The 20,324-nt window shown below is 40.1% G+C and overlaps 1 protein-coding gene across 2 annotated transcripts in view; it reads right to left on the bottom strand.

The window, feature by feature from the left end:
* DZANK1 (double zinc ribbon and ankyrin repeat domains 1) overlaps nt 1–20,213 on the bottom strand; it is a 66,858-nt gene extending 46,645 nt beyond the window's left edge. The window contains exons 1-3 of one of the 2 annotated variants that reach the window (XM_060186364.1): nt 20,061–20,213; nt 8,054–8,169; nt 668–821 (exon numbers count right to left, since the gene is read on the bottom strand). In XM_060186364.1, the coding sequence (XP_060042347.1) occupies nt 668–821; nt 8,054–8,162 (263 nt within the window). In that variant the 5' untranslated portion in view covers nt 8,163–8,169; nt 20,061–20,213. Of the gene's footprint in view, nt 1–667; nt 822–8,053; nt 8,170–20,041 lie in introns of both variants that reach the window. The other variant, XM_060186359.1, reaches the window with a different exon arrangement.
* Between the last annotated feature and the right edge of the window lie 111 nt (nt 20,214–20,324).

Here is a 20,324-nt window from a genome sequence, read left to right as displayed (position 1 = left end):
TTAAAGTGAAAAAAAAAAAAAGCCCTGGCTTGGGGCCTGAAAGTGCTCCAAAAACGTAACCAAACCTGTCTTGCTGTACAAAATAATTTCTCTGTTACTGACACATAGACTTGCAAAGCTGCTGAGTGCTTTTTTTTTTTCCATCTCTACAATATATGGTGACAGTTTCCAACTTAAATAATGTTTCTATATTTAAAAATAGGAAGAATTATTTGAATAGGGAAAAAAATGTAGTTGATGTCCAACAAGCTGAAATGGCCCTAGCTTTAAAAGCAAATTAAGTCAATATAAAATAAGTTTAAATGGTGGTGGTTTTAGGAAATACACTGGAAAATAAAAGAAAGCTCTACTAAAAATAATGCATTTTTCAGAGTCAGATAAATCTCTTTACTGGTTTCAAACCTTGAGAAGGCTCTTCTTTCCTAAAATGTCAATGTGGATTTCAAAGTGAAATTATCACTAATATATATCACGCTTCACTGAGCTGTACATTTGTACACTTCACAATATACCACTTACAAAAGACAAATTACATATATACTGATAATAAAAATAACTTTTCATTCAGTGTCCTTTTAATACTGCACGAGTCTCATAGGAACAAATAAAATTAAAGCATAATGCCACCACATTACACATTCTTTTAATTATCATGCTCTTAACTTACTTAGAGACTGCAATAGCTTTCACTTGCACTTTTCCATCAGGCAAAGTAATAGGTTTCGTATACTTAAAGGTGTTATTTTCACCATAACCAATTCTCTTTAGAAATTCAGGTTTGCTGCCATCCAGGGTATAATATATACTGACATCTGGGGTGTCTGAAAAATCCAAAAATGTGATAAGTGTAATTAAACAGTGAAGTAGCAAGTCCCCAAAAATAATGGAGACAGGTCAGTCACTTAATGACATTTTTTCAGACATCATAGAAATAAGTGATAACTAACAATCCTTGAGTTCTTTTTCTGTGTCAGATACAGTGCTTTACATCAATTAATTCATTTTCATCTGCACAACCTGATGAGAAAGGTCATATTTTATAAGTACTTCATAGATGTAGAACTGAGTTCCAAAGGGGTTTTAAAAAACTTGTTAAATAACAATAGAGCTGTAGTTTGTCTTCTGGGTCAGACCCATAGTCAATGCTTGTGATTCACTATAGTATTTTGCCTCTCTGAAAAGACACTAATACTAACAAAGTAGGGGCTGGGAAAATAACTCAGCTGGCAGAACATAGCACTCACATGTCCAGCTTCTCTATTTGGTCCTTAGTACCACATATATCACAGTAGTGTTCTGATCGATCTCTCTCTCTCCCTCTCTCTCTCTCTTTCTCTCACACACGCACACACACACAACATAACACACACACACCACTTGCTTTCTATCACATTTGAAATAAAATTAATCTTAAAAAAGAGACAACATTTGTTGACAAAATTAAGTTTAACTTTTCATTTTTGATCTTGTAGAAGAGATACCTTTATTATATTTTATTTTGGACTTGGAAAATGATTTCTATACCTGAAATTTTAAAAAAATAATAATTCATATTATCAAGACCACAAAGGCTAAAGAAGGGTTATAACATTGGATTTCTCCCTCCTACTGCTGATAAAAGCTACACAAAACAATCAGTTGTATATTAAGTATCCTTTCAAAATATTTAGTACCCATATAAGTTACATAGTCTTATTTCCTCCTCCTGTATTTTTAACACAAATATAGGCACAGCACACCTTATTCCACACATTTCATTTGCCACTGAAAAAAGTATCTTGGTTAATGTTCTATATTGGCATATAAAGAGCATCCTCATTCTTTGTTATGAATCCTCTTCAGATGCGTCTTATTTCTTTTGCTATATTTATTTATTTTCCCTTTTGTTGCCTTTGTTATTTATTTGTTGTAGTTATTGATGTCATCGTTGTTGGACAGGACAGAGAGAAATGGAGAGAGGAAGGGAAGATAGAGAGGATGAGAGAAAGATAGACACCTGCAGACCTGCTTCACCACCTGTGAAGAGACTCCCCTGCAGGTGGGGAGCCGGGGGCTCAAACCGGGATCTTTAAGCTGGTCCTTGTGCTTTACACCACGTGCGCTTAACCTGCTGTGCTACTGCCAACTCCCTTCTTTTGCTATTATAAGTATCAAATGAAGGGCCAGGCAGTGGCATATCTGGTTAAGCTCATACATTACAATGCACAAGGACCCAGGTTCAAGCCCTTGGTCCCCACCTGCAGGGGGAAAGAGTCACAAGTGGTGAAGGAGGGCTGCAGGTGTCTCTCTGTCTCTTTCTCTGTCTATCTTCCCCTCCCCTCTCAATGTCTCTCTGTCTCTATCCAATAATAAATAGTAAAATAAAATAAATATTAAAATATCAAATGAATAATGGAATAAAAAGTTTACTGAATAAGAACATATATAAAATATATATAATTACTATTGCTGAGTGAATAGATCTGAGAATTTGTGATTTGGTTAATGCTGTCAAATTTGGTTCCATGGACGTTAAAACAATTCACTGACACCAGCAATACATTAAAAAAAAAAAAAAAAGTGCCTGGCTGAGGAAATAGCATAATGGTTATACAAAACATTTTCATGCTTGAGGCTATGAGGTCCCAGGTTCAATCCCCAGGACCACCATAAACCAGAGCTGAGTAGTGCTCTGGCCTTTCACACTGTCTATTTTGGTCTCTCTCTCTCATTAAAATAAAATATCTTTGGGAGTCAGGAGGTAGCGCAGTGGGTTAAACACAAGTGGAGCGAAGCGCTAGGACCTGGTTCAAGCCCCCGGCTTCCCACCCACAGGGGAGTCGCTTCACAGGCAGTGAAGCAGGTCTGCAGGTATCTATCTCTCTCTCCCCCTCTCTGTCTTCCCCTCCTCTCTCCATTTCTCTCTGTCCTAACAACAATGACATCAATAACAACAATAATAATAATTACAATAACAATAAAAACAAGGGCAACAAAAGGGAAAAATAAAATAGATAAAAAAATATAATATCTTTTTTAAAAAAGTGTCTGTCCACCATCTCCCAATAGAGTTATCAATTTTTTTCTATTTTTTCCAGCCTCTTGAGTTGGAAACATAAATATCTTATAGGTTTAATTCACACTTCTTGCATTTTAATTATAAGATTCATTCATGTAAAAAAAAAAGATTCATTCATGTATGTAACAAGTATTAACAAAATACCTGTTATGTGTCAGCTATTATTCTAAGACTGGGGATATACCAGCATCCAAAGTTTCCATTCCATGGAGCTTCTGTTTTATGAAGGGCAAACATACAAAAAGAAACAAGTATATAGGGCCTGAGAGATAGCTAGCTAATCTGGTTGATCACAATGCCTACCAGGCATGAGGCCTTGAGTTTGAATCCAACACCATATGTGAACACAATGAATCACATCAGAAAAGCCATATAATCCCTCAGTAAAGAAATAATAAAAAAAAAAGAGGGAGTCAGGCGGTTAAGAGCACATGGCACAAAGCTCAAGGACCGACTGTAAGGATCCCAGTTCGAGCCCCAGGCTCCCTACCTGCAGGGGAGTCACTTCACAGGGGGTGAAGCAGATCTACAAGTGTCTACCCCCTCTCTGTCTTCCCCTCCTCTCTCCTGTCCTATTTATTTCTCTCTGTCCTATCTAACAACAATGACATCAATAACAACAACAATAAAAAACAAGGGCAACAAAAGGGGAAATAAATAAATAAATGTTAAAAAAAAAAAAAAAGACTCGAACCTCCCGCTCCCCACCTGCAGGGGTCACTTCACAAGCGGTGAAGCAGGTCTGCAGGTATCTCTCTTTCTCTCTGCCTCTCTGTCTTCCCCTCCTCTCTCCATTTCTCTCTGTCCTATCTAACAATGACAACAACAATAATAACTACAACAATAAAAAAGAACAAGGGCAACAAAAGGAAATAAATATTAAAAATAATAATTAACCCACCAATATGTCCTGGAGCTCAGCTTCCCCAGAGACCCACCCTACTAGGGAAAGAGAGAGGCAGACTGGGAGTATGGACTGACCAGTCAACGCTCATGTTCAGCGGGGAAGCAATTACAGAAGCCAGACCTTCTACCTTCTGCAACCCACAATGACCCTGGGTCCATGCTCCCAGAGGGATAGAGAATGGGAAAGCTATCGGGGGAGGGGGTGGGATATGGAGATTGGGCGGTGGGAATTGTGTGGAGTTGTATCCCTCCTACCCTATGGTTTTGTTAATTAATCCTTTCTTAAATAAAAAATAAATAAATAAAATAATAATAATAATAATTAAAAAAGAAAAGCCATATAGTTCCTCTCCTCTCCTCTTTTTTTTCCGCTCCTCATTCCTCTTTACTCTCTACTCCTACACTACTTTATTCTTCTCTCTCTCTCTCTATCTCTCAAAGGCTGTTGTGTTGTGAGATATTGTACATGCACAAGAACTTGGCACAGAAATAAATAATATATCCAAAGGAGCTAGGAAGATAGTTCAACATTAGAACACAGGATTTACATGCCTAAGACCCAGAGGACCTAGGTTCATTAAACCAGGAATAAGGTAGGTTCAGTAAGCAGGTAAGGGGTAGGTAGAAAAATGTCATATGTTTAAGACATTTACTTTCTTTTAAAAGACTTATTTATCATGCGAGACAAAGAGCCAGAGCCAGAGCCAGAGCATATCTAGCACTTGCAATGCCAGGGACTGAACTTGGGACTTCATGCTCGACAGTCTAACACTTCATCTGATCTCTCTCTCTCCCCCCCCACACAGTTCCTGGGCTGCAAGATATTTATTTACTTTCTTTTCTCTCTTTCTCTCTGCACCAGGGTTATTACTGTGGCTCAGTGTCTGAATTATTCCTCTACTCTTGGTAGCATTTTGTTTTTTGATAGAGAGATAGAAGGAGAGAGAGATGGAGAGAAAAAGCAGGGGAGACACTTGCAGCACTGCTCCAAAGCTCATGAAGTTTTCTCCCTATGATTTGGGATCAGGGGTGTGAACCCAGACCTTTTGTAAATAGTAATGTGTATGTTCTACCAGGCAGGTGGGCTACCACTTAACCCCAAGACATTTGCTCTCTTATGAAATGTCCTTTCACAGCCAATGTCCATACTTCTATTGTGTTAAAGACTTCTTTATTTATTAGATTTTTCTATCTCTTTTGCTACTGGAGCTTCATCCCTGTGTAAATGAGTTCACTATTGGACTGTTTCTTTGTTTTTTTTTTTTCTGATGGACAACTTTTTCCCCCTTTTTCCCAGAAATAGGCTCAGTGACAAAAAGAAAAAGTGAGACATCACAGCAGCATTCCATCACTTGCTCCTGAAGTTTGCTTTTTTTGTGATGCCATCATATGGTGGCCAGGGGCCCAAACCTGGTTCTTCTCATCATGGTAATATGAACTCTCCTGGGTGAACCATCTCCTGATCCTAGACTTTTTATTCATGTATGTTTATGCAGCATCAGGGAATGAATATAGGTCCTTTCATGTGTACAATATAGATGAATAGCTTAATGGCTCAATTTTTCTTTTTCTTTCTTTTTAAAATTTTATTATTATTTTTAATATAAATATTCATTTATTCCCTTTTGTTGCCCTTGTTTTTTTTTTATTTTTTAATGTAGTAAGAAAAGGGTGGTCTCTGGGTTCAAACTTAGGGCTTCACACATAGTAACACCTGCAGTCTACAGAGTGATCTCTTTTTAGACACTTTAAATATTAGAGAATTAGAATGTCTTATCATTTATAATATCATGCAACAATAATCATACATCTCTATGGGTAACAAACAACAAATTACATGGTACATGTAATACATTTTCTATTTTGGTTTGAGATGTATTTTAAATACTAGGTTTTAAAATAAAGGGACATTGGGGTAGGGTGGTGGAGCACTTGACTGAACACACACCACACACTTTACAGTGCATAAGGACCTGTGTTCAAGACCCTAGTCCCCACCTGCAGGGGAAAAGTTAAATGAGCCGTGAATTAGTGCTGCAGGTATCTTGCTCTCCCTTTCTAACTTGTACTTCCCTCTCAACTTCTCAACTTCTTTTTGCCTCTAACCAAACTAAATTAAAAATAATAACATATTATAAAATAAAGAAAGGGATATCATGATATTGTGATACAATCTTTGTTGAGACTTGCAGTTTGAGAAGTACAGAGGTCACAGTGTAAATACTGACAGTTTTCATACATACCAGTGATTAAAACATATAATTAGAATCCCAAAGTCTGGTTTTGTTTATTCATTTGTTTTTTTATTTTTTTGTCTTTGAGGTAGAGAGACAATGAGTTTCTTTCAGTGTTGTAGAAGCTGGGTTTGAACCTGGATTGTACACCAAAGTTTCTTTCAGTGTGGTAGAGGCTGGGTTTGAACCTGGGTTGTACACATGACAAAGCAGTGTAGTATCCACGTGAGCCATTTCACCAGCACCCCAAAGTCTGCTTTTTGTGTTTTATAGAGTTGGAGTCTCACATGTGAGCAACTTTTTCTTTTCAGGGCTGACATTTCCATCTTTTTCTTATTTCAGATAGAGACTGAGATACCAAGAGAGGGGGAGAGCCACAACAGAAGCAGAGATTCCCCCTGATGCCCTGACATTCCCACGTGGAACTAGGCCATGTCTTGGGTCACATGCATGGCAAGGCACATACCCTACCTGGTAAGCTATCTTGCATTTCCCACCCCAAAGTATCTTATATGTATATATTTGTTCATATGTTTTTTTTTTATCAGACAGACGTTTATTGTCATATAACTTTCCATTCTTCTTCTGCTAATTACATGTGTGTGTGTTCGTGCATGTGTGTTCTTGGCATTACCAGTCCATATACTCACTGCTCTCTTCCTTTCATTATAGTTAAGATTCTTTTTTTTTCAATTTTTTTTTTTTTTTTTTTTCCTCCAGGGTTATTGCTGGGCTCGGTGCCTGCACCATGAATCCACCGCTCCTGGAGGCCATTTTTCCCCCTTTTTGTTGCCCTAGTTGTTGTAGCCTCGTTGCGGTCATTATTGCCATCGTTGATGTTGCTCTGTTGTTGGATAGGACAGAGAGAAATGGAGAGAGGAGGGGAAGACAGAGAGAGGGGGAGAGAAAGATAGACACCTGCAGACCTGCTTCACTGCCTGTGAAGCGACTCCCCTGCAGGTGGGGAGCTGGGGGCTCGAACCGGGATCCTTACGCCGGTCCCTGCGCTTTGCGCCACATGAGCTTAACCCACTGCGCCACCGCCCGACCCCCTCTTTTTTTTTCAATTTTTTAATATTTATTTATTTTCCCTTTTGTTGCCTTTGTTGTGTTATTATTGTAGTTATTATTGTTGTCATTGTTGTTGGATAGGGCAGAGAGAAATGGAGAGAGGAGGGGCAGATAGAGAGGGGAGAGAAAGAGAGGAACCTGCAGTCTTGCTTCACTGCTTGTGAAGTGACTCCCCTGCAGGTGGGGATCCGGGGGGCTCGAACTGGGATCCTTATGCCAGTCCTTGTGCTTTGCACCACCTGCGCTTAACCCGCTACGCTACACCCAACTCCCAAGATTCATTTTTGACATTACTCATTATTATATACCAGGCCCCATGCTCTTACCATAATGTATTTAATCCTCACAATGGCTCTAGATGGTAGACACTACTATCATTATTTAACAGTGAGGAAACTGAGACTAAGAACTAAGGAGGGTACCAAAGGGAACTGGAACTTGCAAAGACAAGATTCAATTTCCAACCTGATCTGGGAAACCTATGGTAGCAGGTCAAAGTAAGGAAAAGCAAAGTAAGGAAAATACTGAGAGTCTGTTGAAGCATCAGGACATCTTGTCTTGGCAAAGAGGAGCAACTATATATGTATTCATGTAAATGAGAGGCTTGTCAGCCCTAAAAATTTTAGTCTAAAGATATACTGCTCTATGTCAGTAAGTATACTATTTCAAATTTTGGATGTTCTACAAACAGAGACCCTGCTTATAGAGAGTGCACAAAGAGGTAAATTAGCAATGAGATGAACATATCTGCATTTGAAATGATTCAAGTACATGGGATTCTTACCTGATTTCATTTCCAAAAGTGTATTGTTATCAATTTCATGCTTGGCTTTTCCAGGTTGAGGTACTCGGAGTGGTATTATCTGAGGGACACACACTGAACCAGCAGTCATTTTCCTTCTTGACATGAAAAATGAAAATAAGAAGAAAATAAATGCCAGCAAAGACCCATACATGGACACAAATGCTGAAGAGAAAAACCTGGTTTAAACATAGTAAGGGGGCTAGAGAGCATATGATAAAAGTAGCAAAAATTACTGTTAATAATCACCTATAAATATTACCAATTTTAAATTGAAGTAATTATTGTTTCAGATTTATGTTTTTGGTGCCTTTGTAGGGTTTTTGATGATATAAATACTTGCCTTCCTTCTGGAAAAAAGAGCAAAAACAGATGTAATATGTGAATGGAATTATTTTTTCCCTTGTTTTTTAATTTTTTAAATTTCTTTATTGGGTAATTAACGTTCTACATTCAACACTAAATACAATAATTTGGACATGCATAACATTTACCAGTTTTCCATATAACAATACAACCCCCACCAGGTCCTCTGTCATCCTTCTTGGACCTGTATTCTCTCCACCTACCCACCCCAGAGTCTTTTACTTTGGTGCGATACGACAATTCCAGTTCAGGTTCTACTTGTGTTTTCTTTTCTGATCTCGTTTTTCAACTTCTGCCTGAGAGTGAGATCATCCCATATTCATCCTTCTGTTTCTGACTTATTTTACTCAACATGATTTTTTCAAGGTCCATCCAAGATCGGCTGAAAACGGTGAAGTCATCATTTTTTACAACTGAGTAGTATTCCATTATGTATATATACCACAACTTGCTCAGCCACTCATCTGTTGTTGGACACCTGGGCTGCTTCCAGGTTTTGGCTATTACAAATTGTGCTGCCAAGAACATATGTGTACACAGATCTTTTTGGATGGATGTGTTGAGTTCCTTAGGATATATCCCCAAGAGAGGAATTGCAGGATCATAGGGTAGGTCTATTTCTAGCCTTCTGAGAGTTCCCCAGACTGTTCTCCACAGAGGTTGGACCATTTGACATTCCCACCAGCAGTGCAGGAGGGTTCCTTTGACCCCACACCCTCTCCAGCATTTGCTGCTGTTACCTTTTCTGATGTATGACATTCTCACAGGAGTGAGTGGTATCTCATTGTTGTCTTTATCTGCATTTCTCTGACTATCAGAGACTTCCAGCATTTTTTCATGTGTTTCTCGGCCTTTGGGATCTCTTCTGTGGATAATATTCTGTCCATGTCCTCCCCCCATTTTTGGATGGGGTTATTTGTTGTCTTGTTGTTGAGTCTGGCGAGCTCTTTATATATGTTGGATATTAAACTCTTGTCTGATATATGGCATGTAAAGATCTTCTCCCATTCTGTGAGGGGTCTCTTGGTTTGGGTAGTGGTTTCTTTTGCTGTGAAGAAGCTTTTTAATTTGATGTAGTCCCATAGGTTTATACTTGCCTTAGTCTTCTTTGTAATTGAATTTGTTTCATTGAAGATGTCTTTAAAATTTATGCAGAAAAGAGTTCTGCCAATATTTTCCTCTAAGTATCTGATAGTTTGTGGTCTAACATCCAAGTCCCTGATCCACTTAGAATTTACTTTTGTATTTGGTGAAATACAGTGGTTCAGTTTCATTCTTCTGCATGTTTCAACCCATTGTTTCCAACACCATTTGTTGAAGAGACTCTGCTTTCCCCATTTAAAAGTCTGGGCCCCTTTGTCAAAGATTAGGTGTCCATAGGTGTGGGGGATTAGATGTCCATAGGTGTGGGGGTGGAATGATTTTATATGCACCAAGTAAATGAATCAGTAAATTGTCAAAGCAGAAGCAGTTAAAAATGATCTCATCTGATTCGACTACCAGAGGCGGAGCTACGAGCAGCAGATCGCTTTCTCTCCTCTCCTCTCCTCTCCCGGATCAACTAGGAATACCAAAGGAGACCACCCGGGACCGAAACAAGACAGGACTAGAATGATCACAGGAACCCAGTAAATCACCGGTGAGTACAAACACGTGTAGCTGGTGACAGAGAGGAGAGAGGGGCCTAAGGAGAGATTAAGTGACTGCTAACAGGTCAGCAGTTTATCAGTTGAGACACCACCTCCAGTCTGCTCCACCAACAAGGGGACAGCTTAAGGGAGGAGAAGACTCCCCAGAGACTCACCAAGTGCAACTCTGAGTCTCCATTGCTACTACCCTCAGAATCTTGAGCATCGACAGAAAGGGACACCAGGGGACAGAGATCTAGCCAGGAAACTCAGAAGACCTATACCTCGGTGGCATAGCTGAGCGGGCTGTGAAAGTCTCTTTGCATAACCACTGGATTATCTCTGCCACACCCTGCTTTATCTCTTGGTCAGGAGTCAGTGATTAAGCTAACAAGCCTTTTGATAGTTTAAAAGCCCTCAGGCTCCCATAGCATACAGGGAAGAAAAAAAGGCTTTTAAACCACTGAGCTCCAACTCAGGGATGATTAATATTGAAGAATCAAACCAGGACAAGAGTCCAGCTAAAAGTCCTCCAGAGGGTGAATCACAAAATAACGAGTTCAACATCCAAACATTAGCTAAGGAAATAATAACAGGAGTGAGTAAAGAATTTGAAAAAATTGTAATCAGAAATGCAGGAACAACAAATGAGAATATGGAAGAAAATACTAATTATCTTATAGTTATTACAGAGCTGAAAGCTGAAATCGCTGAGCTAAGAATGCAACTAGCTGAACAAGCTAAAACAGTATCAGAGCAGGGCAACAAAATAGATGCACTCCAGAAAACAGTAGAGGGCAGAGAGAATAGAATCTATGAGGCTGAAGACAGAATTAGCAAGATTGAGGATGAATTAGAGACAACTAAAAAAGAAGTAAGAGATCTCAAAAAGAGATTAAGAGATGCTAAAAAAAAAACAACAGAGTCCTATGGGATGACTTCAAAAGAGACAATATACGCATTATTGGCATACCAGAGGAAGAAAGAGAAGGAGAGGAAGAAAGCATTTTCCAGGCCATAGTAGCTAAAAACTTCTCTAGTCTAGACAACATCAAACACATAAAAATTCAAGAAGCCCAGAGGGTCCCAAACAGAATTAACCCAGACCTAAAGACACCAAGACATATCATACTTAGAATGGAAAGGAATAAGGATAAAGAAAGGATCCTCAAGGCTGCAAGAGAAAAACAAAGAGTCACCTACAAAGGAAAACCCATAAGATTAGCAGCAGACTTCTCCATACAAACACTACAGGCCAGAAGAGAATGGCAAGATATCTATCAAGTGCTCAATGAGAAAGGCTTTCAGCCAAGAATACTATATCCTGCTAGACTGTCATTCAGACTAGAGGGAGGCATCAAAACCTTCTCAGACAAGCAACAGTTGAAGGAATCAACCATCACCAAGCCTGCCCTGAAAGAAGTTCTGAAAGGTCTCCTATAAACAACCAGACCACCACAAATAGGACATATATCAAAACACTCTAAAACTCTACAAGAATGGTGTTAAAATATCTTCAATCTTTGATATCAATAAATGTCAATGGCCTGAATTCACCTATTAAAAGACACAGAGTAGGAAGATGGATCAGAAAACACAACCCAACAATATGCTGTCTACAGGAAACCCACCTAACTCAACAAGACAAATACAGACTTAAAGTGAAAGGATGGAAAACTATCATACAAGCCAATGGCCCACAAAAAAAGGCAGGAGCAGCTATTCTCATATCTGACATGATAGACTTTAAAATAGATAATATTAAAAAAGATAGGAATGGACACTACTTAATGCTCAGAGGATCAGTCAATCAAGAGGACTTAACAATTATTAATATCTATGCACCCAATGAGAAGCCATCTAAATACATCAAACTTCTACTGAAAGAGGTACAGCAATATATTAACAGCAACACAATCATAATAGGGGGCTTCAACACCCCACTCTCTCAACTTGACAGATCATCCAGCCAGAAAATCAATAAAGACATAAGGGAGCTAAATGAATAGATAGATAAAATAAACTATTGGACATTTTCAGAGTCATTCATCCCAAGAAACTGGAATACACATTTTACTCAAATCCACATGGGTCATTCTCAAGGATAGACCATATATTAGGCCACAAAGACAGCATCAGCCAATTCAACAGCATTGAAATCATCCCAAGCATCTTCTCAGACCACAGTGGAATTAAACTAACACTTAACAATCAACAAAAGATTAGTAACAGTGCCAAAATGTGGAAGCTCAACAGTACACTTCTTAACAACTTCTGGGTCAAAGAGGAAATCAAGGAAGAAATCAAAGTGTTTCGAGAGTTCAATGAAAATGAAGACACAAGCTATCAAAATATTTGGGACACAGCTAAAGCAGTCCTAAGAGTGAAGTTCAGAGCTATACAAGCACACATTAGGAAACAAGAAAAAGCACAAATAAACAGCCTGATTGCACATCTTAAAGATCTAGAAGAAGAACAACAAAGGAACCCTAAAGAAACGTGAAGGACAGAAATCACTAAAGTTAGGGCAGAAATAAATAACATTGAGAATAGGAAAACCACACAAAAGGTCAACGAAAGTAAATGTTGGTTCTTCGAAAGAGTAAACAAAATCGACAAACCTTTAGCCAGATTCACAAAACAAAAAAGGGAGAAGACCCAAATAAATCAGATAGTAAATGAAAGAGGAGATATCACAACAGACACCGCAGAAATTCAACATATCATGCGAGGCTTCTATGAACAACTATATGCCACCAAGCTAGAGAACCTGGAAGAAATGGACGATTTCCTAGATACCTACCAACTTCCAAAACTAAGTAAAGAGGAAGTGAAAACATGAACAGGCCCATCACGGCTAATGAAATCGAAATAGTTATCAAAAATCTCCCCAAAAATAAAAGTCCTGGACCAGATGGTTTTACAAATGAATTCTACAAAACCTTCAAAGAAGAACTAATACCTCTACTTTTAAAAGTCTTCCAGAAGATTGAAGACACTGGAATACTCCCTGCCAGCTTCTATGAAGCCAACATCACCCTGATACCAAAAGCAGACAGGGACACAACCAAAAAAGAAAACTACAGACCAATAACTCTGATGAACATAGATGCGAAAATATTGAACGAAATTCTAGCCAACCGGATACAGCAGTATATCAAAAAGATTGCTCATCATGACCAAGTGGGGTTTATCCTAGGCATGCAAGGTTGGTTTAATATATGTAAATCACTCAATGTGATCCACCACATCAACAAAAGCAAGACCAAAAACCACATGGTCATATCAATAGATGCAGAGAAAGCCTTTGACAAAATACAGCATCCCTTTATGATCAAAACACTACAAAAAAATGGGAATAGATGGAAAATTCCTCAAGATAGTGGAGTCTATATATAGCAAACCTACAGCCAACATCATACTCAATGGTGAAAAACTGGAAGCATTTCCCCTCAGATCAGGTACTAGACAGGGCTGCCCACTATCACCATTACTATTCAACATAGTGTTGGAAGTTCTTGCCATAGCAATCAGGCAGGAGCAAGGAATTAAAGGCATACAGATTGGAAGAGAAGAAGTCAAACTCTCCTTATTTGCAGATGACATGATAGTATACATGGAAAAACCGAAGGAATCCAGCAAGAAGCTTTTGGAAATCATCAGGCAATACAGTAAGGTGTCAGGCTACAAAATTAACATTCAAAAGTCAGTGGCATTCCTCTATGCAAACACTAAGAAGAAATTAAAATCCAGAAATCAGTTCCTTTTTCTATAGCAACAAAAACAATAAAATATCTAGGAGTAAACCTAACCAAAGAAGTGAAAGACTTGTATACTGAAAATTATGAGTCACTACTCAAAGAAATTGAAAAAGACACAAAGAAGTGGAAAGATATTCCATGTTCATGGGTTGGAAGAATTAACATCATCAAAATGAATATATTACCCAGAGCCATCTACAGATTTAATGCTATCCCCATTAAGATCCCAAGCACATTTTTTAGGAGAATAGAAAAAATGCTACAAAAGTTTATCTGGAACCAGAAAAGACCTAGAATTGCCAAAACAATCTTGAGAAAAAAGAACAGAACTGGAGGCATCACACTCCCAGATCTCAAACTGTATTATAGGGCCATTGTCATCAAAACTGCTTGGTACTGGAACATGAATAGACACACTGACCAGTGGAATAGAATTGAGAGCCCAGAAATGAGGCCCCACACCTATGGACATCTAATTTTTGACAAAGGGGCCCAGACTATTACATGGGGAAAGCAGAGTCTCTTCAACAAATGGTGTTGGAAACAATGGGTTGAAACATGCAGAAGAATGAAACTGAATCACTGTATGTCACCAAATACAAAAGTAAATTCCAAGTGGATCAAGGACTTGGATGTTAGACCACAAACTATCAAATACTTAGAGGAAAATATTGGTAGAACTCTTTTCTGCATAAATTTTAAAGACATTTTCAATGAAACGAATCCAATTACAAAGAAGACTAAGGCAAGTATAAACCTATGGGAATACATCAAATTAAAAAGCTTCTTCACAGCAAAAGAAACCACTACCCAAACCAAGAGACCCCTCACAGAATGGGAGAAGATCTTTACATGCCATATATCAGATAAGAGTTTAATAACCAACATATATAAAGAGCTCGCCAGACTCAACAACAAGACAACAAATAACCCCATCCAAAAATGGGGGGAGGACATGGACAGAATATTATCCACAGAAGAGATCCAAAAGGCTGAGAAACCCGTGAAAAAATGCTCCAAGTCTCTGATTGTCAGAGAAATGCAAATAAAGACAACAATGAGATATCACTTCACTCCTGTGAGAATGTCATACATCAGAAAAGGTAACAGCAGCAAATGCTGGAGAGGGTGTGGGGTCAAAGGAACCCTCCTGCACTGCTGGTGGGAATGTCAATTGGTCCATCCTCTGTGGAGAACAGTCTGGAGAACTCTCAGAAGGCTAGAAATGGACCTACCCTATGACCCTGCAATTCCCCTTCTGGGGATATATCCTAAGGAACCCAACACATCCATCCAAAAAGATCTGTGTACACATATGTTCTTGGCAGCACAATTTGTAATAGCCAAAACCTGGAAGCAACCCAGGTGTCCAACAACAGATGAGTGGCTGAGCAAGTTGTGGTATATATACACAATGGAATACTACTCAGCTGTAAAAAATGGTGACTTCACCGTTTTCAGCCGATCTTGGATGGACCTTGAAAAAATCATGTTGAGTGAAATAAGTCAGAAACAGAAGGATGAATATGGGATGATCTCACTCTCAGGCAGAAGTTGAAAAACGAGATCAGAAAAGAAAACACAAGTAGAACCTGAAATGGACTTGGCATATTGCACCCAAGTAAAAGACTCTGGGGTGGGTGGGTGGGGAGAATACAGGTCCATGAAGGATGATAAACGACATAGTGGGGGTTGTATTGTTAATGGGAAACTGGGGAATGTTATGCATGTCCAAACTATTGTATTTACTGTTGAATGTAAAACATTAATTCCCCAATAAAGAAATAAATTTAAAAAATAATAATAATGATCTGATCTGATCTGTACTTCCTCTGGATTACTGTTATCCCTTTTTGTTTCTTATTAGTATACCACTTCTTGTGGCTTTTGGGAAAGTCATTACATGAACGTACTATAAAATGTTAATTCAGGGTGGTTTGGGAGGTGGCGCGGTGGATAAAGCACTGGACTCTGAAGAATGAATTACTGGCAGCACATGTACCAGAGTGATGTCTGGTTCTCTCTCTCCTATCCCTCTCCTTAATAAATAAATAATATTCAAAAATGAAAAGTAAAATAAAATGGTAATTCACGGTAGGGAAATGGTGTAATGATTATGAAAAAAAAAATTCATCCCAGAGGCTACAAAAGTCCCAGGTTCAATTTCCCACTACCACCATAAGCAAGAGTTGAACAGTGCTCTGGTTGAAAAATAGTAATAAGGGGGGGGTCAGGCGGTGGCAGTGGGTTAAGCGCATGTGGCGCAAAGCTCAAGGACCGGCCTAAGGATCCTGTTTCGAGATCCTGGCTCCCCACCTGCATGGGAGTCACTTCACAGGCGGTGAAGCAGGTCTGCAGGTGTCTATCTTTCTCTCCCCGTCTCTGTCTTCCCCTCATCTCTCCATTTCTCTCTGTCCTATCCAACAACAAACAACATCAACAATGGCAATAATAATAGCCACAACGAGGCTACAACAAGGGCAACAAAAGGGGAGAAAATGGCCTCCAGGAGCGGTGGATTCATGGTGCAGGCACGGAGCCCAGCAATAACACTGGAGGGAAAAAAAAATGGTAATAAGGGTTGGTGAGAGAGTATAATGGTTATGCAAAAGACTTTCATGCGTGAGGAACTAAGGTCCAAGGTTCAGTCTCCACCACCACCATAAGCCAGAGCTGAGCAGTGCTCTGGTCTTTCAGTATGTCTGAAATTATCCTCCATGAGAGGATAATTTCTGGAACCATCCGTTCCACCCCGGTTCCATGGCTGCCAGTTCTTAGCAACATCACCCCGCCAGATATTCGTCGGGATGCGGCATCATCTAAGTTCATTTCCCACGTCTACGCTCGACCGGACCTGCCAATATACGCGGATATCTTCGCCCACCCTGTCCAATGCTTGACGTCTCGTCATCCAATCTGGTCCCCTACGCCTACACTGAACTTCTCTGTTCCAGACTCTTGGAAACAGAGTTGGCAGTCAGCTGAGGTAAAGAACAAACACCTCATCACAGACCCCTGCAAGCGTCAACCCGGCTTTGACCTAGCACGTTGTGATTGGGCCCTCCTCAATCGCTATCGACCAGGCCATGGCTGGTGCGCCGCTATGTTCCATCGCTGGGGAGCCAGAGACGACCTGAACTGCCCCTGCGGCTACAGACAGACTATGACCCACATAGTCAACGACTGCCACCTCTCCAGATTCAAAGGAGGTCTCGAAACTTTACATCAGGCTCAACCTGACGCTGTTGACTGGCTACGGAAGAAGGGCAAACGCTAGAAGAAGAAGTATGTCTTTCTCATTAAAATAAAATTTAGGGGGCTGGGCGGTGGCGCAGTGGGTTAAATGCACATGGCCTGAAGCACAAGGACTGGAGTAAGATTCCTAGTTCGAGCCCCTGGATTCCCACCTGCAGGGGGGGTTGCTAAACAAGTGGCGAAGCAGGTCTGCAAGGATCTTTCTCTCCCCCTCCCTGTCTTCCTCTCCTCTCTGTCCTATCCAACAATAATGACAGCAAATAACAACAATAACAATAACAACAATAAACAAGGGGGAAAATGGTCTCCAGGAGCAGTGGATTCATAGTGCAGGTATCGAGCCCCAGTGGTAACACTGGAGGCAAAAATAAATATATATATAAAATTTAAACAATCATAGTAAAAATACTTTTAGGAGCTGGTGAGATAGCACAGTGGTTATGCAAACAGACTTTCATGCGATGTCAGTAAAAGTCCCAGGTTCAGTCCCCAGTACCGCCATGAGCCAGAGCTGAGCAGTGCTTTGGTAAAACCAAAATAAAAAGCAAAAAACAAACATGTGTAAGGCCTTTGGTCTCATCCCAGTACTGCATAAAAACAAGAAAGACAAAAAAGTAAATAAAAATGTCATAAAAATATTTTTAAATGCTCATTTACAACCAACTCCTGAGAAAAGTCGTGGGTTATAGGGTACTACAGTTGTCAACAAGTGTTTGTTACAAGTGAAAACTTCAAAGAAAAGTGAGTAGGGTGTCAGAGTAATGACCTCAGATAAAAGAAAGTTAGCGGGAGTCGGGCTGTAGCGCAGCAGGTTAAGCGCAGGTGGCACAAAGCGCAAGGACCGGTGTAAGGATCCCGGTTCAAGCCCCCAGCTTCCCACCTGCAGGGGAGTCGCATCACAAGCGGTGAAGCAGGTCTGCAGGTGTCTGTCTTTCTCTCCCCCTTTCTGTCTCCCCCTCCTCTCTCCATTTCTCTCTGTCCTATCCAACAACAATGACATCAATGGTGACTACAATAATAAAACAGCAAGGGCAACAAAAGGGAATAAATAAATAATAATAATAATAAAAAAGAAAGTAAGTTGGCACAGACTGAGGAGTGAGCAACAACCACAAGACTCCCACTCTGTCTACCTTATTTATAACTGAATGTGAGTATGGGGTCAGCAAAATAACTCATTTGGATAGTGCATTGCTTTGCAATGTGTGTGACCCAGGCTTGACCCTGGCCCCCACTGCATTGGAAGAAGCTTCAGTATTGTGGTCTCTTTCACTCTCTCTGCCTTTCTTTCTCTCAAAAAAAGAAGAAAGGAAAAAAAAAAAAACAACCTGTGAGTATAATATACTGATTTTTAAAAATAATATATATACATATTTATTTATTTATTTTCCCTTTTGTTGCCCTTGTTGTTTTTTCATTGTTGTTGTCGTTGTTAGATAGGACAGAGAGAAATGGAGAGAGGAGGAGAAGAGAAAGATAGACAGACACCTGCAGATCTGCTTCACCGCCTGTGAAGAGACTCCCCTGCAGGTGGGGAGCCGGGGGCTTGAATCGGGATCCTTTGCCGGTCTTTGTGCTTTGTGCCACCTGCGCTTAACCCGCTGCACTGCTGCCCAACTCCCTGAAAATATACTGATCTTTTTTTTGGAAGAGAGAGGAACCTAATTTTGATATGATTATAAATCAAAGGGGGGGGTAGAAACCCTCACCTGAAAACAGAAGCCACCTACAGCTCTGTATGGACTTTTCAAATTTCAATTATTATGCATACATATTTTTTACTCAGTTATAATCTATGTATTCATTCTCTTTTATAGAATACTTCTTGTATCCTCACTCTACTATTTACAATTTTCTAGGTTCTTGTATAGATTTGTCAATTTCTGGATTTAAAAAAAATGATATTTGTATATATTTTATTTTTGATTTTGGGATACAGAGAAATTGAGAAGGAAAGAGATGGAGAGGAAGAGAGACACCTGCAGCACCGTTTCACTGCTCATGAGGCACCTCCCTCTACAGGTGGGGGCTTGAACTCCAGTCCTTGAGCACTGCAACACGCACTATCTACTGGGTGCATCACCACCCGATCCCTGATTCATCAATTTCTGATTGGGCACACAGGCTATTATTAACTCCACCACCACCCTTATTGGTAGTTGCAAATTTAAACGATGCTTCTCCGAACATCTTTGGGGTTTGAGTTTTGTCAGACTATACTCCCCAAAGTGGGGTAACTAAATTTAATGAGTAAATGGAATGCTTGCTTGGATCGTTCCAGTATATATGAAAAAACAAGTAAATAAACTGAGTTGAGGAAATGACACAATGGTTATGCAAAACAATTTTCATGTCTGAGGCTCTAAGGTCCCAGGTTCAATCACAGATAGCCAGAGCTGAGCAACGCTCGAGAAAAAAAGAAAGAAAGAAGGAAAGAAAGAAAGAAAGAAAGAAAGAAAGAAAGAAAGAAAAGAAAGAAAGGAAAGAAAGAAAGAAAGAAAAATAAAAGAAAAAGAAGAGAATCAGCAATAGTCCTTGCAGAAGGTGGCAGGGTTTGGGGAGGCTTGTCCATCTTCACATCTTCATTTAAGTTAAAAAATAATAATAAATTGAATGCTGGAGAGATTGCTCAGACTTGGAGCACAGAACTTGTGAACCTGAAGTCCTAGAGAAAACCAGGTTCAGTCTCTATACCGGAACCGAGCTGTGCTCTATTTTCGCTCTCTCACTAGAACAAAAATAAATTCGTTTTAATTGGTTGGAAAAAATAATTCAAGAAGTGGGAATTGTGGATGGAGTAATTCGCCCTTGGGAGGGTAGGGCGGTCAACGCGTCCAAGATATGACAATCAAGAAGCAAAAGATTCTCCAGACCAACACTGCAGAGGGTGGAGGAGCTCAGGCGCACCTCCACAGCCCACACCCACACCCCAATTCCCTCCTTCCAGACCGCCCACTCACCCCCGTAGCAATCGAGTACCTCCTTCTGGTGCCCGTCCTAGTTTATTAGAGGCATCAGGGATTCCCAGCTCCTTTGGGCTATAGTAAGGAAGCGTTAGCCTTCTCCTACGGTCACCAGCACCTGGATCAGCACCCGGAGTTACCTCTGCAGCCCCCAGCCAGCTAGCCCAAGTCTCACCGCCGCTGACCGGGTTACCAGAGACGCTGAGCGCCGTGCCCCGCCCACGCACGGCCAAGTCGCTGATTGGCGAGATCCCGGCTTCCTGGCAACTAGCCCCGCCCC

This window comes from Erinaceus europaeus, chromosome 1 (assembly GCF_950295315.1).
Source record: "Erinaceus europaeus chromosome 1, mEriEur2.1, whole genome shotgun sequence".
NCBI classification, from domain to species: Eukaryota; Metazoa; Chordata; class Mammalia; order Eulipotyphla; family Erinaceidae; genus Erinaceus; species Erinaceus europaeus.
Note: the sequence above shows the minus strand (reverse complement) of the source record. Positions and strands in the feature narration are given on the sequence as shown.